This window comes from Zonotrichia albicollis, chromosome 16, assembly GCF_047830755.1.
Source record: "Zonotrichia albicollis isolate bZonAlb1 chromosome 16, bZonAlb1.hap1, whole genome shotgun sequence".
Lineage (NCBI taxonomy): Eukaryota > Metazoa > Chordata > Aves > Passeriformes > Passerellidae > Zonotrichia > Zonotrichia albicollis.
In genome coordinates, this window is record NC_133834.1 from 1,520,494 (window position 1) to 1,545,135 (window position 24,642).

General features: G+C 42.1%; 1 protein-coding gene across 1 annotated transcript in view; it reads left to right on the top strand.

The window, feature by feature from the left end:
* Positions 1-24,642, top strand: part of MSLN (mesothelin) — a 38,680-nt gene that overhangs the window by 1,164 nt on the left and 12,874 nt on the right. The window contains exons 2-20 of the mRNA XM_074553092.1: positions 835-926; positions 1,596-1,711; positions 2,598-2,719; positions 3,324-3,465; positions 5,176-5,391; positions 6,704-6,874; positions 7,807-7,953; positions 8,072-8,121; positions 8,596-8,716; positions 9,408-9,493; positions 10,161-10,284; positions 10,480-10,670; positions 11,809-11,899; positions 12,687-12,798; positions 13,440-13,657; positions 14,148-14,300; positions 15,191-15,324; positions 16,369-16,496; positions 16,995-17,089. Of these exons, the coding sequence (XP_074409193.1) occupies positions 2,628-2,719; positions 3,324-3,465; positions 5,176-5,391; positions 6,704-6,874; positions 7,807-7,953; positions 8,072-8,121; positions 8,596-8,716; positions 9,408-9,493; positions 10,161-10,284; positions 10,480-10,670; positions 11,809-11,899; positions 12,687-12,798; positions 13,440-13,657; positions 14,148-14,300; positions 15,191-15,324; positions 16,369-16,496; positions 16,995-17,089 (2,271 nt within the window). The 5' untranslated portion in view covers positions 835-926; positions 1,596-1,711; positions 2,598-2,627. The remainder of the gene's footprint in view (positions 1-834; positions 927-1,595; positions 1,712-2,597; positions 2,720-3,323; positions 3,466-5,175; positions 5,392-6,703; positions 6,875-7,806; positions 7,954-8,071; positions 8,122-8,595; positions 8,717-9,407; positions 9,494-10,160; positions 10,285-10,479; positions 10,671-11,808; positions 11,900-12,686; positions 12,799-13,439; positions 13,658-14,147; positions 14,301-15,190; positions 15,325-16,368; positions 16,497-16,994; positions 17,090-24,642) is intronic.

Below are 24,642 nucleotides of genomic sequence, written 5' to 3' on the forward strand. Positions count from 1 at the left end.
GAAATTACAATACACTGGCTTTTTTTACAATTAGGAAATTACAATACACTGGCTTTTTTACACTTAGGAAATTACAATACACTGGGTTTTTTTACACTTAGGAAATTACAATACACTGGCTTTTTTGGAATTGGGAAATTATAATACACTGGCTTTTTTACAATTAGGAAATTACAATACACTGGCTTTTTTTGCAGTTAGGAAATTATAATACACTGGCTTTTTTGGAATTAGGAAATTATAATACACTGGCTTTTTTGGAATTGGGAAATTACACTGGCTTTTTTACAGTTAAGTAATTACAATACACTGGCTTTTTTGGAATTAGGAAATTACAATACACTGGCTTTTTTGGAATTGGGAAATTATAATACACTGGCTTTTTTGGAATTGGGAAATTACAATTACAATAGACTGGTTTTTTTACTGTTAGGAAATTAGAATACACTGTTTTTTTTGGAATTGGGAAATTACACTGGCTTTTTTACAATTAGGAAATTACAATACACCGGCTTTTTTACAGTTAAGTAATTACAATACACTGGGTTTTTTACACTTAGGAAATTACAATACACTGGGTTTTTTTTACAATTGGGAGATTCCAATACACTGGCTTCTGATTGCGATGGTGTGAATTATAACATCTGTATTGTCTCACCCTTCTCATGACACTGAAAAAGCAATAAAAGTTTTTAAAACACCTCTCAGTTGCCCCATCTCTGGGTCAGAAAAGGGCATAATCCGACAGAAAAGGATGGGATTGAGAATATCCATGTTTTTGTGAGCCCAGCCCTGGCCTCTGCAATGTTTGAGGTGTTTTCCTTCTCTTTGCAGAGTGGCTGCCCTGGATGGAATCTATTCCCAGCTTTCTGTGCAGGAGCAGAGGAATCTCTACTCTGGGATCAAGCATTTCCTCACCCAGCAAGGTAAAGGATTTCCCTGATTTCCCTGGGAACCTCCAATGGGAACAGGCTGGAAATGTCAGCAATTAATGGATTTGGGAATGATTTCCCTGCCTGAAGGCTTGATTAACCCAGGGATTTTATAATTTTTTTTAATAAATTCACTGCATTTGCTGCCTGTGCAGGGTTTGGTTGTGCTCAGGAAGGGAGCTGCCATGAATTCCCTGCAGAAATCAGCTGGTGCATGAGGAGGGAAGGGAGAAAGAGGCTGGGCATGGAATATTGGCAGGACTGAGATTTCCTCTGCCCTGTCCAGTGGGAATTTGTGGTGTGAGCAGGGAGAAAAGGAGAAAGAGGCTGGGCTTGGAATATTTGCAGGAGCTGTCATGAATTTCCTGCAGAAAGGTTCTGGTGCATGAGGAGGGAAGGAAGAAAGAGGCTGGGCATGGAATATTGGCCAGATTAAGCCCTTTTCTGCCCTGTCCCGTGGGAATTTGTGGTGTGAGCAGGGAAAAAAAGGAGAAAGAGGCTGAGCATGGAATATTGGCAGGGCTGGGATTCCTTCTGCCCTGTCCCGTGGGACTTTGTGGTGTGAGCACTGGATCTGGGTGTGAGATTTGGGTCTGCTGGGCTGCAGCCTCAGAAATCCCAGTTCCCAGTGGCTCCTGCTCCATGGGCTCCGTGTTCCTGCAGGACCCAGCCCGAGCTGCCACAGCCCCAATTCCACTGCCTGGTTCCGGAATTTCCTGGGATCCTTTCTGGAGCACGCCACCGTGGAGGACCTGCAGCTCTTTGGGGATGAAGCCACAGTAAGTGGGGACCCTGGGGGGACTCAGAGCCCCAGGATGGTGGGGTTGGAAGGATTGAATCCCAATCATTGAATCCCATCCCATTCCAGCCTCACCCACTGTCCCAGGGTGGCGCTGTCAGATTTTCTGAAAAATCCCCTTGGCCAGGATTGTTCTCCTGGGAAGCTGGGAAGCCTCAGAGATAAAGGAAAACAATAATTATCTGATTTGCTTCTCCTGTGTTTTGCTGCTGTGGAATGTGGTTGGAGATTGTTTCCCCACAGGTGATTCTTTCATGGGTTTCATGTAAATTATTTTCACTCAGTGCCCAATTAGGGCCAAGCTGTGTTGGGATTCTGGAGAGAGTCACAAGTTTTCATTATTATCTTTTAACCTTCTGTCTGAATCCTTTCTGTATCCTTTGTATAGGTTAGCATAGTATTCTTTTATAAAATATAGTATCATAAAATAATAAATTAGCCTTCTGAGGACATGGAGTCAGATTCATCATTTCCTTCCAACGACGGGGTCCCAGAAAATACAGGACTAGGGCGCTCCAATCCTGTCCAACCTGGCCCTGGAATTCCTGCCAGCGGGAATATTTCTCTGGTTAATCTGAGGTGAACAGCCACTGCAGTTATTTCTCCCCATCATGTGGTGAGAGGGATTTGCACACAAGTTGGTTCCACAAAGGGAATTCTGCAGGGAGAAAACTGGAGCCAGTGAGAGGAGCAACCCCAAACCCAGTCAGGGTCCCAGTGTTTACTTGAAAACAAACAAAATAAACCTCAGCACAACTTTAAACCCAGGTGAAAAGCCCTGATTTGGTTCAGACTGTCTCATGCCTCTGTCAGGATTGAAGGATCCATCTGAGTCATTTTCCCTTTTTATTTTTTTCCACCTTCAGCTTCAAAAGTTTGCCAGGGACCCGGTGAATATGGAGATGGTTGGGAACCTCACCTTGCTCAGGGAGACTGCCCTGTACTACACCCTGCTCCTGACCTCTGCTCCTGCCTTTCCACTGGCCAGGTAGGGCTCTGGTTTCCTGGCATGGCTCAGCGTGGCACTGTTGATTAATTTTCTCTTTGAAGATTCCATTTCTCTTTAAGGGTTCCGTTCATTTTCTCTGTAAGGGTTCCGTTCATTTTCTCTTTAAGGGTTCTATCAATTTTCTCTTTTAGGGTTCTATCAATTTTCTCTTTAAGGGTTCTATCAATTTTCTCTTTAAGGGTTCTATTCATTTTCTCTGTAAGGGTTCTATTCATTTTTCTTTAAGGGTTCCGTTCATTTTCTCTTTAAGGGTTCTATCAATTTTCTCTGTAAGAGTTCTATTCATTTTCTCTGTAAGGGTTCTATTCATTTTCTCTTTAAAGCTTCCATTCTTTTTCTTTTTAAAGGTTCTATTTTCAAGTAACCCCACTGCCCTTGCTCTCTGGGGCCAGATCCCCAGTTCTTCCCCTGGGAGATGATTTCCCTGCAGAGCTTCCAGGCTTTTCCACCTCCCTGATCTGGAGCTTTGGCACCTGCAGGGCTGAGATGATGGGGGAAGGTGCCTGGAGGAAGAGCACCCTCTGGAACAGGGGAAAGCTCTGCTGGTCCCCCTCTCTGACCCAGCCTCTCCTTTTGTCCCCAGCCTCCCGGACAGGTTCCTTTGTTACCTGAGCCCCGGGGCAGTGGCAAACCTGAGCACGGAGGAGGCGCTGGGAGTGGCCCAGAGGCTGGGGAGGAGCTGCCCCTGGAGCAGGGGGGTGCCCGGAGCCTCCCTGGAGCTGCAGGTGAGCACTGGGGATGCTCTCACTGCACCAAACCTGCAGGTGAGCACTGGGGATGCTCTCAGTGCACCAAACCTGCAGGTGAGCACCTGGAGATGCTCTCACTGCACCAAACCTGCAGGTGAGCACTGGGGATGCTCTCACTGCACAAAACCTGCAGGTGAGCACTGGAGATGCTCTCACTGCACCAAACCTGCAGGTGAGCACTGGGGATGCTCTCACTGCACAAAACTTGGGGATGCTCTCACTGCACCAAACCTGCAGGTGAGCACTGGGGATGCTCTCGCTGCACCAAACCTGCAGGTGAGCACTGGGGATGCTCTCACTGCACAAAACCTGCAGGTGAGCACCTGGGGATGCTCTCACTGCACCAAACCTGCAGGTGAGCACCTGGGGATGCTCTCACTGCACCAAACCTGCAGGTGAGCACTGGGGATGCTCTCACTGCACAAAACTTGGGGATGCTCTCACTGCACCAAACCTGCAGGTGAGCACTGGGCATCCTCTCACTGCACCAAACCTGCAGGTGAGCACCTGGGGATCCTCTCACTGCACAAAACCTGCAGGTGAGCACTGACAATGCTCTCACTGCACCAAACCTGCAGGTGAGCACTGGGGATGCTCTCACTGCACAAAACTTGGGGATGCTCTCACTGCACCAAACCTGCAGGTGAGCACCTGGGGATGCTCTCACTGCACAAAACTTGGGGATTCTCTCACTGCACCAAACCTGCAGGTGAGCACTGGGGATGCTCTCACTGCACCAAACCTGCAGGTGAGCACCTGGAGATGCTCTCACTGCACCAAACCTGCAGGTGAGCACTGGGGATGCTCTCACTGCACCAAACCTGCAGGTGAGCACCTGGAGATGCTCTCACTGCACCAAACCTGCAGGTGAGCACTGGGGATGCTCTCACTGCACCAAACCTGCAGGTGAGCACTGGGGATGCTCTCACTGCACAAAACTTGGGGATGCTCTCACTGCACCAAACCTGCAGGTGAGCACTGGGGATCCTCTCAGCTGCATAAAATCTGCCAGGGGTGGGTCCAGCTCTGTGTCCCCTCTTGTCACCCCCCTCTGGGTCACCTTTGGTGTCTGGCTGGGTTTCCATCACCTCACAGGGCTCAGTGGTGGGGATGGTCCATCCACATTGAGAGGGAGACAATCCAAAGCAGCACACTCCATTTCCAGAAGGTTTAAACTGGTTTTATTCCAGCATGCATGCTTGTTACGCATTCTTACATAGCTCATAAGTTTACATTTACTCATTGGTCAGGAAAGACAAACAAAGTGCTCATTGCAATAGAGAATTGCAGGTTTCTCTCGTTTATCCTTCTCTCTTTCTTGGTTTCTATTTTTTATCCTCTTTCTTGGTTTCTCTTATTTATAGTTTTTGATTTCTTGGTTTCTCTTATTTATAGTTTTTGATTTCTTGGTTTCTCTTCTTTCTCCTTTGCTCTTTCTTGGTTTCTCCTCTTTCTTCTTTCTTCTTTGGTTTCTCTTATTTCTCCTTCTTTCTTTCTTGATTTCTCTGTCAACAACCTTGGTAGAAATTCTTTCAGGGGGAAAAATTCTTCTCACACTTCTCTCTGGCTCACAGAAGTCACTGTAAAACCTCTTCCACACCTCCACAGGCAAAGCGGAGGCAGAACCCCAGGGGTTCAGGGCTGTGGGACGCAGCATTGCTGCTCTGACTCTGTTCTGTCTCACAGGTGGCTTCCTCCCTGCTGAGGAATTTGGAGGATTTCTCCCCAGCCGTGCTGGCAGCCCTGGGCCAGGCTGCCCTGGGGCTCTCAGTGTCCAGAATCCAGGAGAACATCCCTGAGGAGCAGCTGGAGGCAGCTCTACCTGCCCTGGGCAGAGTCCAGGGCTGGAGGAGTGAGCAGGCCAGGGCTGTGGTCAACAAACTGCTCCAGTCTGGCTACCAGGTACCACAGAGCTCCTCACACCCACAGGCTCCTCCTGGAAGGGTTTCAGGCACTGAAAATGCCCAGGGAAGGTGGGAGTGCCCAGCCCTGGAGGTGCCCAAGGCATGTCTGGAAGTGGCACTGGGAACAGAAGCTGGACAGAGTTAACGGAATAAAGCTGGGATTTATTAAAAGGGCTTCAATGGGTTCTGACAGAACCACAGGACACAGTCTTGAGCTGCACCAAGGGAAATTGAGGTTGGGTACTGGGAAGAAGTTTTTTGCAGAAAGGGGGGGTAAAGATTTTTATGGAAAGGGTGATGAAGTTCTGGAATGTTCTGCCCAGGGAGGTGGTGGAGTCATCACCCCTGGGGGTGTTTAGCCAAGCCTGGATGTGGCACTGGGTGCCAGGGTTGAGTTGAGGTGTTGGGGCTGGGTTGGACTCAATCTTTAAGGTCTCTTCCAACCTGGGAATTCTGTGGATTCACCTTGGGCATTAGAAGAGCCCAGCCATGGCTACACCCAAGATGGACAATGGGTCGGGAGTTCTCACACTTTGATAAGTTTTGGTCCATTTCCATGTTGGGGTTCATTGTCCAATTCCAGCTCAGGTTCTGCAGTCCCACCCTCCCAGACTGCTCTCCTCCATTCCCTGTTGTTTGCACTTTTTGGGCCTGGAGCTGCAGTGATGTCCTTGGTTCTGGGGGCTGGAAAAATGTAGGAAATGAATTTGTAGAGAAATATGAATTTCTAGAGAAACAGGCATTGTGGAGAGAGAAATGGAACTAGAAGCAAGTTTCAAAGGAGGGCCTTGCAAACAAGACTGGATACTTTGGAGAAATAGAACTGTGAAAGATGCATTGTAGCAGGACCCGCAAGGGGTAATTTTAGATTATAAACTTTAGGGCATTCACAGCATAGTGTAGGAAAAGCTGATAGGCCAAGAAATGCTTATAATAAAATTAAGAAATAGTTAACTTCTGATTGTGATGGTGTGAATTATAACATCTGTATGGTCTCACCCTTCTCATGAGACTGAAAATGGAATAAAAGCTTTTAAACACCTCTCAGTTACCCCATCTCTGAGTCAGAAAAGGGCTTAATATGACAAAAAAGGGGATTATTTTGTGTGAATGAGCTGTGAGGAGAAGTGCTGACACTTTATATGAAGTTCAGAGTTATGTACCAATGCAGAATCTGGAAAATATAAAAGCTCAAAGTGAAGGGATGAGCACTCAGAGCTCTGGGCTGGGGATTGGTGGGGTTGGGCACAGCTGGCATTGAGGATCTCCAAGCTGTTTTCCAAGCTGATTTTTCTGTGATTCCCTTGCAGATCCGGGATGGACAGAGCCTGGCACAGCTGGGCACTTTGGTGGGTGGCCTCAACAGCAGCACGCTGAGGAGTTTGTCCCCAGAGGTTGTCCTGGAGGCCATGCAGCTGCCAGCCTTTGCCCAGCACGTGGACACCCTGCCCCGTGCTCTGAAAAGGATCCTGGTGGAAAAGGTGACCTTGTGTTGTCTCAGCCAGGAGCAGGGGTGGGGACACTGCTTACCTGGGGCCAGGTGTGCCACAGCTGCCCCCTGCCAGCATGCCCTGGGGGTTGGTGACAGCCAGGCAGGGTGGCAGCAGGACAGGCCACTCAAACCCTGCCCCTGCCTCTGTGTCACTGTCCTTGGCCACTCAAACCCTGCCCCTGGCTCTGTGTCACCGTCCTTGGCCTGCTCAGCCTCTTGGGGACAAGGCCGGGAGGGATTTGTTTAATGGGGTGCTCCCAAAAACTGCTTCCCTGTGGATGTTCCTAGGGAAAGAATAGAAATGGTTAATAATATATTGACCAAATATTATATGTATATGTGTGTATATATGTATATATATATTAATATATGTGTATCAATATGTGTATATATATATGTATATATATGTATATTTTATATACATTAAATATATAATATGTATATAATGTATATACATATTATATATAATATTATATTATTATATATTATGTATATTATATATATTATATATTTTATATATAATATTGTATATTATATATTGTGTATATATTTATCTATTATATCTATTATATGTAATGTATATATTATATATTATGTATATAGATAATATTATAATATCGTGTATATTATATATAATGATATATTATACATAATAATAGATTATATTATTATGTATATTATATATATTATTTCTATATATATAGAGAGATTATCTATATATATATATGATATATAATATATTATAACCATAGAATAATTCAAGGTTGTACTTGGTCCTGGAGGTCTTTTCCAACCCAACCAATTCTCTGGTTCTGATCCTGCTGATCCTGCCATGGTTTGGGCTAAAGCTGGGTGAGATTTGTCATGGTTTGTTCTGTTGGGTTTTTTTTGCCATGGTTTTTTCTGTTGGGTTTTTCCAAGGTTTCCTCCAGGGTTGCCCACCCCTCTGAGCTGGTCAGACTCATCCCCAGTGCCCTGGCCAGCTCCATCCCAAAATCCCTGCTGGTTTTTGGGGAAGAGATGCCAAATGTGCAGGATCTCAACAACAAACCGTGGACCAGAGAGCAGGTAAAGGGCTCCTCCTTCCCCTCCCTGGCAGCCCTGCCCTGTGTGGGGCCATGAATTCCACAAATCCCCCTGGAAGCAGAGCCCCTTTCCCTGGAAAACCTCTGCCTTTGCTCCCCAGGCTGCCATGTTCTTCAGCGATGTGGTGAAGGCAGAGCCTGACTTCAGCAGGTAAAGATTTCCCTCCTCTCCTTCCACTTTCTGTTTGTTTTCCTGGCAATTCCCAGCTTTCCCGTGTTCCATCCACATCCACCCCCTGGAACCCATGGGAACAGACGGGAGATGGAATGGGAGCCCAAACACAGACATGGAACACAGAGATTTACCAGGGCTCAGCTGCCAGAAACACCCAGGGACCACATTTTCCTTCTAAAATGATGCTGCTGGCTCAGGCTGCACCTGCAGTCTTGCTCCAGATTGCCTCTGGAATGCTTTTCCAAGCAGGGAATGCATTTCCAAACCTTCCAGAGGGCAATTCCAGGGATTCATTTAGAGGGACTCCTGTATCTTCTTGATGTATTTGAGATGAAAATTACAAAAAAAGAGATTTATATCTGGGAAACCCAGTGGGGTGAGCAGAGTCCTGCTCTGAATGCTCCTTCCTGAAGGCTTTTCCCTGCTGATTTTCCTGCTGGGAACTCCCAGGCTCTCCCAGTCTGTGCTCCAGGGCTTCACCTGTGCAGCTGCCGGCGCTGTGGGGGCAGAAAGGTTCCAGGAGCTGGCAAAAGTCATGAGGAAGAAGGAGGTCAAGCTGGGCCAGGACCAGGTAATGCCTCCTTTCCTTCCTTCCTTTCCTTCCTTCCTTCCTTTCCTTCCTTCCTTCCTTTCCTTCCTTTCCTTCCTTTCCTTCCTTCCTTCCTTCCTTCCTTCCTTCCTTCCTTCCTTTCCTTCCTTCCTTTCCTTCCTTTCCTTTCCTTCCTTTCCTTTCCTTCCTTTCCTTTCCTTCCTTTCCTTTCCTTCCTTTCCTTTCCTTCCTTTCCTTTCCTTCCTTTCCTTTCCTTCCTTTCCTTTCCTTCCTTCCTTTCCTTCCTTTCCTTTCCTTCCTTTCCTTTCCTTCCTTTCCTTTCCTTCCTTTCCTTTCCTTCCTTTCCTTTCCTTCCTTTCCTTTCCTTCCTTTCCTTTCCTTCCTTTCCTTTCCTTCCTTTCCTTTCCTTCCTTTCCTTTCCTTCCTTTCCTTTCCTTCCTTTCCTTTCCTTCCTTTCCTTTCCTTCCTTTCCTTTCCTTCCTTTCCTTTCCTTCCTTTCCTTTCCTTCCTTTCCTTTCCTTCCTTTCCTTTCCTTCTTCTTTCCTTCCTTTCCTTTCCTTTCCTCTTCTTTCCTTCCTTTCCTTCCTTCCTTTCTTCCTTTCTTCCTTTCTTCCTTCCTTTCAGAGCAGCATAAAACCTTTCCATTATTTTATCTTTTCCTTGTGTTTCGTGGTGGTTTCTCTCCTTGATGCAATCTCTGGTGTCCTTGCAGCTGAGCTGCTTGCTGAGGATGGTGACCCTGCATGGGATTCCCCAGGATTGGGACACTTATCCCCAGGACCTGCTGCTGTTTTTAAGGTAACTGTGCTGTGGTTTCCATCATGTTGCCTTGGAGCAACATGGGAAAAATAAAAATTAGGTTATAACCATACTGATTAATTTAGTTTCTATTTCAGAGTTGTTTAGGCCTCTTCCTGGGGAATAAAAATGGGATTGCAGAAGGCTGGAGGAGGGTAGATTTGTATGAGATATTGCAATAAATCCTTCCTTGTGAGGTTTCCCAGAGAGGCTGAGGCTGCCCCATCCCAGGCAGTGACCAAGGCCAAGTTCAGCATTCCCAGGTCTCTGAATGTGCTTTTCCCTTACAAACACCAGAGGAAACAGGGAATAAAGTGAATTCCCCTGTTCCAGTACCTCCCTGCTGTGGTTCTGTACCCAAACCTTGAACAATTTTAACAATAGATTAGTTTAAATTAGTTTGAATTTGAATCTAACAATGAATTAGTTTGAATTTAAATCTAACAATTGGAACAGTTTGAACACTAAATTCCTTCAGGTGAAAATTGATTTTTAAAGAACCATTTTTTAAATTTAAGGAATTTTTGAAGGATTTAATGGCATAGAAGAAAACTGGGGAAGAGCAACTCCTGGAGTTCAGTGTGCAGGTGTGGGAGATGTTTTATCAGACAGGGCATGTGTTGAGCTTGACCTCATTCCCTGAAATTCATGGAGTTTGTCCTTCCAGCCCCTCAGACTATGCAGGGAACTGCAGCCAGTTCTTCAGCAACGTTGGGAAGGCAAACAAGGACGTTCTGCCCAGAGAGGATCCTCAGAGGCAGCAGCTGCTCCTGGAGGCTCTGGAGTGTCTGGTATGAGGAGAGAGATTGGGGTCCTGCAGGAATTGGGGTCCTGCAGGGCTTATTTGGGTCCTGCAGGAATTGGGGTCCTGCAGGGCTTATTTGGGTCCTGCAGGAATTGGGGTCCTGCAGGGCTTGATTGGGATCCTGCAGGAATTGAAGTTCAGGGATGCTCCACCCCAGTTAATGCCTCTGCCTTTATTGCAGGGAGTTCCTGGCACAAAAATAAATCACACAAGCGCTGAGATCCTGGGCTGGCTGGTGTGTGAGCTGGATGGGGACTACATCAGGAGTTCTGGGGGCAGCTTGCTGAAGGATTTGAGCCAGTGTGGATCTTTCCTGCCCGAGCAAGAAGAGGCCATCAGGGACGTCCTCAGCAGTGGCAACACCACCTTTGGGTATGGCTTTTCCTCCTGGGCTCTTCCCTTAATCAACCCCATGGTACTGTTAAGGCCTGAGTGCACTCCAGCCAAGCAGCTTGATCAAAAACCCCCCAAAAAATCTTCATTTTGAGCTTTGGACTGGGTCTTTTATGTTGTTTGGTTGAAATTATTTCAGCTGAAAGGCCTGGGTGAAATTCTCCTGAAAAATGTGCTCACTTCTGTGTCTCTCTTGCTTGTTATAAAAGCTTTTCCTCCGGTCTGCAAAATTAATTTTTCATTAATCAAACTTCTCTGCCTGGCCTGGTGATCACAGGTGAGGTCAAGCTGTTTGTCAGGCACAGGTTTCCAGGAGACATTCTGCCTGTCCAGTGAGAGATGTTTGATAAATATTTTGATAAATATTTTTCTTCCTGGTTGCCCCAAGATCTTGGCACTGAATTGGGCCATAGCAAGCAACAGAAATTCTTCAGGTTCCAGAAAGAGCCTTAAGAAAAGAATGTGTTTGTTCAAGGCCGTTTTTCCACCCAGCTGCCCTGATTTATGTCCCTGACAGCTTCTGCTCTGCTGCAATGACATTTTGTGCAACAGGAAGTGGTTAAGGTGTTTTCAGGTTTAAACCTTGTGTTTTCTTAACGTCACATGTTGCAAGGATGTAATCCTGGGAGATTTAAAGGGGTTTTTTTCAGTTTTGTTCTTCCTTGAGACCTGATACCTGCTAATTTTCATAGTAGCTTGCATTAGAGATAGAAATGAGACAGATGAGACATTGTTTTTTGTGTAGAATAGCTGAATTTTTATTGTATATAGCTCATTTTTATATGATATTAGAAGGTACTGTTTTGAATTTAACAGGTTAGTAAATTATTAAAACTCAATGGATTGGTTGGTAATGGTTAGCGTATATGTTTATTAAACTTTCCTCATTCTAGATAGTTTATATTTTTTCTTTATGGATTTTTATGGGATACACTTCTTATTTTTAAAAGTGCAAACCGCTTTCTTACAAAAATAGATTGTTATGTAAATTGATTTTTATAATTCTTTTCCTATGGGAATTTAATAGATTAATATGGAGTAGTAAGGTTCAAATTATGTCTATAAGGCTGTTCTTTTATAAGTTTTTACTTATTTGCAACACATTTTTTGTCTGCAGGCCTCCTTCAGCGTGGTCAGCCTTCACCCTGAGCGAGCTGAGCGGGCTGATCCCCGTGCTGGGTCCCAGCATCCTGCAGCAGATCCCCAAGGTGGGCTCTGCCATGGCCTGGGGACCCTGGGGATGGGCTGGGGGCTGCAGGGCCAGCCTGGCTCCAGCAGTTCTTCCTTTTAAAGCACCTGGGGCCAGAGGGATGGGGTGTGGGAGGAGAGGGTTTGGGGAGCTGGGGGCTGGAGGAGAGCCTGGGCAGAGTTAAAAGAATAAAGCAGGGATTTATTAAAAAGCCTCAAAGGATTTGCCTTGGGCAGTACAAGGGCCTGGCTGTGGCTACACCCAAGATGGACAATGGGTCAGGAGTTCTCACACTTTTATAAGTTCTGCTCCATTTCCATATTGGGGATAATTGTTCAATTACACCTTTAGGTTATGAAGTTCCATCCTTCGTGTTTTTCTCTCCTCCATTCTCTGTTGTTTGTGCTTTTTGAGCCTGGAGCTGCAGCGGTGTCCATGGTTCTGGGGCTGGACAAGGATTGTTCTGTGTGCCTGAGCTGTGAGGAGAGCTGCTGACACTTTCTGTGGAGTTCAGAGTTATTATATACCAGTGCCTTCCAGAATCTGGGAAAGTTCAAACTGAAGGCATCAGGGCTGACTGGTTGGAACTGCAAATCCAGGTCACTTAGGGAGAGCAGGAATAACTCCCAGTGCTTTGTGAGGAGCTCCAGTCACTGCTGGGTTGGGGGAAAGGGAAAGTTCAAACATTGAAGGAAGGAATTGCTTTTGGTTCAGGATCTTCAGAGCCCAGTGTGTGAGGAGCAGGGGCTGTGCTGGAGGCACATCCAGCATTCCCAAATCCCCCTGATGATCCCTTTTCCTTGCAGAAAACTGTGACCACCTGGCTGAGGAACTTTGCCTGGGATTCCCACCTGTCCAGGGAGGAGCTGGCCACGGTCATCGGGGGGCTCCTGCCCCGCCGGCACAAGCGAGCGGAGGGTACGGGAGCTGCCCTGAGCCAGAGCGTTCCCTCTGGGCCCAGGGCTCACCCAGAGCATTCCTTTTGGGCCCAGGGCTCACCCTGACCATTCCTTTTGGGCCCAGGGCTCACCCTGACCATTCCTTTTGGGACCAAGGCTCACCCTGACCATTATTTTTGGGCCCAGGGCTCACCCAGAGCATTCCCTCTGGGCCCAGGGCTCACCCAGAGCATTCCTTTTGGGCCCAGGGCTCACCCTGACCATTCCCCCTGGACCCAGGGCTTACCCTGATAGGAGCAGGAGTCACCCTGACCATTCCTTTTGGGACCAAGGCTCACCCTGACCATTATTTTTGGGCCCAGAACTCACCCTGACCATTCCCCCTGGGCCCAGGGCTCACCCTGACCATTTCCCCTGAGCCCAGGGCTCACCCTGACCATTCCCTCTGGGCCCAGGGCTCACCCTGGAGCTCCTCAGGCCTTGGGAGAGGCTCCCAGGGGGGTTTGGAGTCCCCATCCCTGGAGGTGTCCAAGGAGTTCAGTGCCGGTGACAAAGTGGGGATTGGGCACAGATCAACCTTGGAGGTTTTTCCAACTAAAATGATTCTGGGATCCAAAGCTTGGAGCCAAAGGATTTAATTTAACCCTGTGTTTGCCATAGCTTCAGCACGTTGCCCAGCTAATCTGGAGATAACAAAGGAAAAGCTGGATGATCCGCTGATGCCCACCGACTACGTACCTGAGGAGCTCCTGCGTGCCTGCCTCCACAACATCTCCCAGGAAAATTACCTCTACCTGGAAAATGACCTCTCCAATATCCTCAGCAACTACGCTTTCAGCAACCCCCAGCTGGCTGTGCTGAAGGAATACCTGGACGAGGTAATTCCAGCCCAAAAATGTCCAGTTTCCACTAATGGGATTGGTCACGGCCTTGTCCTGGTGAATTTAGGATCTCCAAGGGTATGACTCAAATTTCTACTGATGGGATTGTTCAGGGCCTTGTCCTGAGGAATTTGGGATCTCCAAAGATGTGATTCCAATTTCCACTGGCGGATCTCTCAGGGCTTTGTCCGGGTGAATTTAGAATCTCCAAGGATGTGACTCCACTGTCTCTCAGCTCCTCTCCCAGGGTTTGCCACCTTTACTGGGAAAATATTTATTTCTTATCTCTTATTTCTTTATCTAATCAGTTTTCCTGACCTGTTGGCTCTGAGCCTTTCACGGGGCACCTCATAGAGGAACGTGGCTCCATCCTCCCTCCAATCCCAGTTAGAGAGATGAAAACTGCTCTAAAATCATTCCACCTTTCCCCAGGCTGAGCCCAGCTCCCTGAGCCCTGCTCTGAGCCCGTCCCCTGGTGTCTCCACAGAGGTATCCCAATGGTTATCCTGAGAAAGTGCTCTCTGCAATGGGCCCTCTGCTGCACCTGCTCAGCCCAGAGGAGATCTCCACCTGGAACATGAGCTCTGCTGACTCCCTGGCTGCATTCCTGAAAACTCAGCCTCAGCCCTCGGATTCCCTGGTAGGGGCTTGGCCTTGCTCTCCTGGCTTTGGGGCTGCTTTGGGTTCTGAGGTGGTTGAAGCATCTTTGGTGCCACAATTTTGAGTGGCCCAATAAACTTTATTAAAAAAAGGCCTTGTAAAATCAGGCCTTCCTGTTCTAAGCTAACCTATTAAATTCCCAATAAAAAAAATCATATGAATAAAAACCAGTTAGCACAACAATCTATTCTTGTAAAAAAACCATTCACACCAATAAAAACAAGAAATATATCCCATAAAATTCAATAAAAGTATAAACATATCTATTAAATGTTTAATAAGCATATAATGTATATAAATATATTAGAAATTCATAAACATATTATATATATTGTTTAATAAGCAATAACCCTTACCAACCAATGAACTAGATTACTAGATTTCACTAGATTACTAATTGATTACTAAATAAATATATAAACCTATCTATAAAATGTTTAATAAACCTATAACACATATAAATATATTACATATATATAGCATATATTGTTTAATAAGCAATAACCCCACCAACCCATGAACTAAGCTTCACTAGATCACAAACCAATTGAATTCAAACACAATGCCTTCTAATACCATATAAAAATGGTATACAATAAAAACAATAAAAATAAAAATAAATAAAAGAAATAATAATAAATAAAATCTAAATTTAAAATAATAAAATTATATTAAAATAGTATACAATAAAAAATAACTATTCTACAGAAAAACCACATACCTCACTTCTGTCTCTAACACAAAACTCAACATGAACAGATCTGAAATGGTTCCATTTTATTTTTCTAATTATAAAATACCAAGTTTCTTTCAAGGATGAAACCACACCTCCTGATTGAATTAAATTAATCTAATGGATTGTGTTTCCAGGCCTCAGCAGCAATCAAACGCTACCTGGAGCTGGGCAATGCCCTGAATGCCACGGCCCTGGATGCCATTGGCACCAAGTACGTGTGCCTGCTGAATGCCACTGACCTGAAGGCCATCAACCCCTCCAGCCTCAAGTGAGTCCCAAGCTGGGGTGTCTTGGTCTTCTTCCAAAAGCCCTTTCCCATCCTGATTGTGTTTCTGGGGTGCCCTGTGGTGGGAAGCAATGAGGAATCTGTGTTCTCAGAAGGCTCATTTATTATTTTATGATGCTGTAATATATTAAAGAATACTAAACTAAGCTGTGATAAACTATACTAAAGAATACAGAAAAGACACTTAGAGAAGGTTAAAAGATAATAATGAAAACTTTAATGAAAACTTGTGGCTCTTTCCAGAGTCCTGACACAGCTTGACCTTGATTAGCCATTGAGTCAAAACAATCCACAGAAAACCAGTGGAACAATCTCCAACCGCATTCCAAAATAGCAAAACACAGGAGAAGCAAATCAGATCATTCTTGTTTTCCTTTTTCTCAGAGACATCTCAGCTTCCCAGGAGAAGAATCCTGACAAAGAGATTTTTCCAAAAAATATTAATACCCCACATCCTTTTCATTTTTCCTGCTCTCAGGGAAAGGGAATTTAGGAAGCACCTTAGAACCTGCCAGGCAGGGCCCAGATTCCCAATGCAACTCTCTTTATTTCAGCCCAGCAGGCTGCAAATCTGACTGTGTGCCTGATTTCATCTGCAGAAGAGTTAATTTAATTGAATTTCATACAGTTACTGAGTCCTTAAGGTTGGGAAAAGCCTCTCACATCATCACCCAGCACTGTGGTCACCACTAAACCATCGGGTGCCACTTCCTCGTGGTTTTTAAGCATTTCCAGATTGAATTCCTCTGTAAGACTGAATGAAATGAAATGAAATTAAATAAATTCATTGCCACTTGGCAAACACACAGATTTACTGGGCACCATAAGAGCCATCATCACCTGAAGGACAAATTCTCAGCAGGAAACTGAGCCATTGTTTTTCCTCTCAGCTTCTCTCCATAGAGCTGGGAATTAGGGATCACCTGTGCTGGGCAGAGACTCCCAAAAACACTCAGAATATGGGGAAATTAAACAGGTTGAAGATAATAAAAGCTTTTTCCACCCGAAATCTTTATTTTTCTGCAGACTGGCGTCTCTGAATCCTTCAGCCTGTTCCCAGGAGACGAAGAACATCTTGTACCAGAAAGCCAAAGAAGCTTTCTCTGACCAGCACCATTCACCTGCTTACTATGAGCTGATTTTGCCTTACCTGGGTATGTAAAAATCCAGGATGCTGTGGGGGAGGAGAACTCTTAGCTATAAACTAAGTGGGTATCAAAATCCATCAAAGATTTGGGAATTTTCAAAGTCAAGTTGTTAAAAGTTTGTCTTTCCAGCTTGTAGATAGCACAAAATATTCTGTACCTGCTTTAAGTTGCCCAAATCTTTTTTCAGACCATCACAGGGAAAATCAGACTCAGGATTTATCTCAAAGCCCTTTTCCATGTCACAATTTTTTTTTTCCCTGTTAAGCCAAGATTTTTTCCAAATTCTCCTCACCCTTCTTTCCCCTGTCTGGCATCACCACAGATTTTTAATGCCCAACAGAATAACTCCCAATAAATAAAGGAGGAGCATCCTCACATTTTGCAGCTGCACCTCAGTGTGTTCCCAGCCTAGTAGGGTTTGGAGAAATCCTCATTTTGTGCAGAGACCCAGCAGTGCTCCTTTGGGGTGTGCCCTCCTTTGATGCTCTCCTTGCTTTGCTGCAGGGGGGGCTCCTGCTGCAGACCTGAAGGTTCTCAGCAAGGACAGCGTGAACATGAACGTGAGCACCTTTGTGACCTTGAGGAGAGACTCCATGATGGTGAGCTGGGCCTTGGAGCTCTTTAATTCCCTGCATTCTGTTGTGTTCTGTGCTTGGGTTTGGTTGAGCTGTCCATTGGTGGATTCCATCAAATCCAAATTCCATCAAATCCAAAATATAACACAATATAACACACACAATATAACACACACAATATAACACACACAGTATAACACACACAGTATAACACACACAGTATAACACACACAGTATAACACACACAGTATAACACACACAGTATAACACACACAGTATAACACACACAGTATAACACAGTATAACACAGTATAACAATATAACACACACAGTATAACACAATATAACACACACAGTATAACACAATATAACACACACAGTATAACACAATATAACACACACAGTATAACACAATATAACACACACAGTATAACACAGTATAACCCAGTATAACAATATAACACACACAGTATAACACAGTATAACACACACAGTATAACACAGTATAACACACACAGTATAACACAGTATAACACACACAGTATAACACAGTATAACACAATATAACACTCACAGTATAACACAAAATAACACACACAGTATAACACAGTACAACACAACACAGTATAACACAACACAGTATAACACAACACAATATAACACAACACAGTATAACACAGTATAACACAGTATAACACAGTATAACACAGTATAACACAGTATAACACAGTATAACACAGTATAACACAGTATAACACAGTATAACACAGTATAACACAGTATAACACAGTATAACACAGTATAACACAGTATAACACACACAGTATAACACACACAGTATAACACAACACAGTATAACACAACACAGTATAACACAACACAGTATAACACAACACAATATAACCCAGTATAACCCAGTATAACCCAGTATAACCCAGTATAACACAACACAGTATAACACAGTATAACACAATATAACACACACAGTATAACACAGTATAACACAACACAATATAACACAACACAATATAACACAACACAATATAACACAACACAATATAACACAACACAATATAACACAGTATAACACAGTATAACACAGTATAACACAATATAACACACACAGTATAACACAGTATAACACAACACAATATAACACAACACAATATAACACAACACAATATAACACAACACAATATAACACAACACAATATAACACAACACAATATAACCCAGTATAACCCAGTATAACCCAGTATAACCCAGTATAACCCAGTATAACCCAACACAGTATAACACAGTATAACACAGTATAACACAGTATAACACAGTATAACACAGTATAACACAGTATAACACAGCATAACACAGCATAACACAGTATAACACAGCATAACCCAGTATAACACAGCATAACCCAGTATAACCCAGTATAACCCAGTATAACCCAGTATAACCCAGCATAACCCAGTATAACCCAGCATAACCCAGTATAACACAACACAGTATAACACAACACAGCATAACACAGCATAACACAGCATAACACAGCATAACACAGCATAACACAGCATAACACAGCATAACACAGCATAACACAGCATAACACAGCATAACACAGCATAACACAGCATAACACAGCATAACACAGCATAACACAGCATAACACAGCATAACACAGCATAACACAGCACAGCATAACACAGCATAACACAGCATAACACAGCATAACACTGTATAACCCAGTATAACCCAGTATAACCCAGTATAACCCAGTATAACCCAGTATAACCCAGTATAACACAGTATAACACAGTATAACACAACACAGTATAACCCAGTATAACACAACACAATATAACACAACACAGTATAACACAGTATAACACAACACAGTATAACACAGTATAACCCAACCCAGTATAACCCAGTATAACCCAGTATAACCCAGTATAACCCAGTATAACCCAGTATAACACAGTATAAGACAACACAGTATAACACCGTATAAGAAAACACAGTATAACACAGTATAACACAACACAGTATAACACAACACAGTAAAACACAGTATAACACAGTATAACACAACACAGTATAACACAGTATAACCCAACACAGTATAACACAGTATAACACAGTATAACACAGTATAACACAACACAGTATAACACAGTATAACACAGTATAACACAACACAGTATAACACAGTATAACACAGTATAACACAGCATAACACAGTATAACACAACATAACCCAGCATAACACAACACAGTAAACCACAGTATAACACAGTAAACCACAGTATAACACAGTATAACACAGCATAACACAGCATAACACAGCATAACACAGCATAACACAGCATAACACAGCATAACACAGCATAACACAGCATAACACAGCATAACACAGTATAACACAACACAGTATAACACAGTATAACACAGTATAACAAGTATAACCAGTATAACCCAGTATAACACAACACAGTATAACAAAGTATAACACAGTATAACACATTATAACACAGTATAACACAGTATAACCCAGTATAACCCAGTATAACCCACTATAACACAACACAGTATAACACAGTATAACACAGTATAACACAGTATAACACAGTATAACACAGTATAACACAGTATAACACAATAAAACCCAGTATAACCCAGTATAACCCAGTATAACCCAGTATAACCCAGTATAACCCAGTATAACCAGTATAACCCAGTATAACACAGTATAACCCACTATAACACAACACAGTATAACCCAGTATAACCAGTATAACCCAGTATAACCCACTATAACCCACTATAACACAACACAGTATAACACAGTATAACACAGTATAACACAAAACAATATAACACAACACAGTATAACACAACACAGTATAACACAACACAGTATAACACAACACAATATAACACAACACAGTATAACACAACACAATATAACACAACACAGTATAACGCAGTATAACGCAGTATAACGCAGTATAACCCAGTATAAAACAGTATACCACAGTATAACCCAGTATAACACAGTATAACACAGTATAACACAGCATAACACAGTATAACACAACACAGTATAACACAGTATAACACAGTATAACACAACACAGTATAACACAGTATAACCCAGTATAACACAGTATAACACAACACAATATAACACAACACAGTATAACACAGTATAACACAACACAGTATAACACAGTATAACACAACACAATGTAACACAACACAGTATAACACAACACAGTATAACCCAGTATAACACAGTATAACACAGCATAACACACACAGTATAACACAGTATAACACAGCATAACACACAGTATAACACAGTATAACACAACACAGTATACCACAGTATAACCCAACCCAGTATAACCCAGTATAACCCAGTATAACCCAGTATAACCCAGTATAACCCAGTATAACCCAGTATAACCCAGTATAACACAGTATAAGACAACACAGTATAACACAGTATAACACACTATAACACAGTATAACCAGTATAACCAAGTATAACCCAGTATAACACAGTATAACCCAGTATAACACAACACAGTATCACACAGTATAACACAGTATAACACAACACAGTATAACACAGTATAACACAACACATTATGACACAGTATAACACAACATAACCCAGTATAACACAACACAGTATAACACAGTATAACACATTATAACACAGTATAACACAGTATAACACAGTATAACACAGTATAACACAGTATAACACAGTATAACACAGCATAACACTGTATAACCCAGTATAACCCAGTATAACCCAGTATAACCCAGTATAACCCAGTATAACCCAGTATAACACAGTATAACACAACACAGTATAACCCAGTATAACACAACACAATATAACACAACACAGTATAACACAGTATAACACAACACAGTATAACACAGTATAACCCAACCCAGTATAACCCAGTATAACCCAGTATAACCCAGTATAACACAGTATAACACAGTATAAGACAACACAGTATAACACCGTATAAGACAACACAGTATAACACAGTATAACACAACACAGTATAACAGAACACAGTAAAACACAGTATAACACAGTATAACACAACACAGTATAACACAGTATAACCCAACACAGTATAACACAGTATAACACAGTATAACACAGTATAACACAACACAGTATAACACAGTATAACACAGTATAACACAGCATAACACAGTATAACACAACATAACCCAGCATAACACAACACAGTAAACCACAGTATAACACAGTAAACCACAGTATAACACAGCATAACACAGCATAACACAGCATAACACAGCATAACACAGCATAACACAGTATAACACAACACAGTATAACACAGTATAACACAGTATAACCAGTATAACCAGTATAACCCAGTATAACACAACACAGTATAACAAAGTATAACACAGTATAACACATTATAACACAGTATAACACAGTATAACCCAGTATAACACAGTATAACACAGTATAACACAGTATAACACAGTATAACACAGTATAACACAGTATAACACAGTATAACACAGTATAACACAGTATAACACAGTATAACACAGTATAACACAGTATAACCCAGTATAACCCAGTATAACCCAGTATAACCCAGTATAACCAGTATAACCAGTATAACCCAGTATAACACAGTATAACCCACTATAACACAACACAGTATAACACAGTATAACCCAGTATAACCCAGTATAACACAGTATAACCCAGTATAACCAGTATAACCCAGTATAACCCAGTATAACCCACTATAACCCACTATAACACAACACAGTATAACACAGTATAACACAGTATAACACAAAACAATATAACACAACACAGTATAACACAACACAGTATAACACAACACAATATAACACAACACAGTATAACACAACACAATATAACACAACACAGTATAACGCAGTATAACGCAGTATAACGCAGTATAAAACAGTATACCACAGTATAACCCAGTATAACACAGTATAACACAGTATAACACAGCATAACACAGTATAACACAACACAGTATAACACAGTATAACACAGTATAACACAACACAGTATAACACAGTATAACCCAGTATAACACAGTATAACACAACACAATATAACACAACACAGTATAACACAGTATAACACAACACAGTATAAAACAGTATAACACAACACAATGTAACACAACACAGTACAACACAGTATAACCCAGTATAACACAGTATAACACAGCATAACACACACAGTATAACACAGTATAACACAGCATAACACACAGTATAACACAGTATAACACAACACAGTATACCACAGTATAACCCAACCCAGTATAACCCAGTATAACCCAGTATAACCCAGTATAACCCAGTATAACACAGTATAACACAGTATAAGACAACACAGTATAACACAGTATAACACACTATAACACAGTATAACCAGTATAACCAAGTATAACCCAGTATAACACAGTATAACCCAGTATAACACAACACAGTATCACACAGTATAACACAGTATAACACAACACAGTATAACACAGTATAACACAACACATTATGACACAGTATAACACAACATAACCCAGTATAACACAACACAGTATAACACAGTATAACACATTATAACACAGTATAACACAGTATAACACAGTATAACACAGTATAACACAGTATAACACAGTGTAACACAGTATAACACAGTATAACACAGTATAACCCAGTATAACCCAGTATAACACAGTATAACACAGTATAACACCGTATAACACCGTATAACACCGTATAACACAGTATAACACAAAACCATATAACACAACACAATATAACACAACACAGTATAACACAACACAATATAACACAACACAGTATAACACAGTATAACACAGTATAACACAGCATAACCCAGTATAACACAACACAGTATAACACAGTATAACACACCATAACCCAGTATAACACAACACAGTATAACACAGTATAACAGAGCATAACCCAGTATAACACAACACAGTATAACACAGTATAACACAGCATAACACAGTATAACCAGTATAACCCAGTATAACCCAGTATAACACAGTATAACCCAGTATAACACAACACAGTATAACAGAGTATAACACAATATAACCAGTATAACCCAGTTTAACCCAATATAACACAGTATAACCCAGTATAACACAGTATAACCCAGTATAACACAACACAGTATAACACAGTATAACACAGTATAACACAGTATAACACAACACAATATAACACGACACAATATAACACAACACAGTATAACGCAGTATAACGCAGTATAACGCAGTATAACGCAGTATAACGCAGTATAACACAACACAGTATAACACAGTATAACCCAGTATAACCCAGTATAACACAACACAGTATAACACAACACAGTATAACACAACACAGTATAACACAACACAGTATAACACAACACAGTATAACACAGTATAACACAGTATAACACAGTATAACACAGTATAACACAGTATAACACAGTATAACACAGTATAACACAACACAGTATAACACAACACATTATAACACAACACAATATAACACAACACAGTATAACACAGTATAACACAGCATAACCCAGTATAACACAACACAGTATAACACAGTATAAGACAGCATAACCCAGTATAACACAACACAGTATAACACAGTATAACACAACACATTATAACACAGTATAACACAGCATAACCCAGTATAACACAACACAGTATAACACAGTATAACACAGCATAACCCAGTATAACACAACACAGTATAACACAGTATAACACAACATAACCCAGTATAACACAACACAGTATAACACAGTATAACACAGTATAACACAGTATAACACAGTATAACACAGTATAACCAGTATAACCCAGTATAACCCAGTATAACCCAGTATAACACAACACAGTATAACACAGTATAAACCAGTATAACGCAGTATAACGCAGTATATCGCAGTATAACACAGTATAACACAACACAGTATAACCCAGTATAACCCAGTATAACCCAGTATAACACAACACCGTATAACACAGCATAACCCAGTATAACCCAGTATAACCCAGTATAACCCAGTATAACACAACACAGTATAATACAGTATAAGACAGCATAACCCAGTATAACACAACACAGTATAACACAGTATAACACAACACATTATAACACAGTATAACACAGCATAACCCAGTATAACACAACACAGTATAACCCAGTATAACACAGCATAACCCAGTATAACACAACACAGTATAACACAGTATAACACAGCATAACCCAGTATAACACAACACAGTATAACACAGTATAACACAGTATAACACAGTATAACACAGTATAACACAGTATAACACAGTATAACACAGTATAACACAGTACAACCAGTATAACCCAGTTTAACCCAGTATAACACAGTATAACACAGTATAACACAACACAGTATAACACAGTATTACACAGTATAACATAGTATACCACAACACAGTATA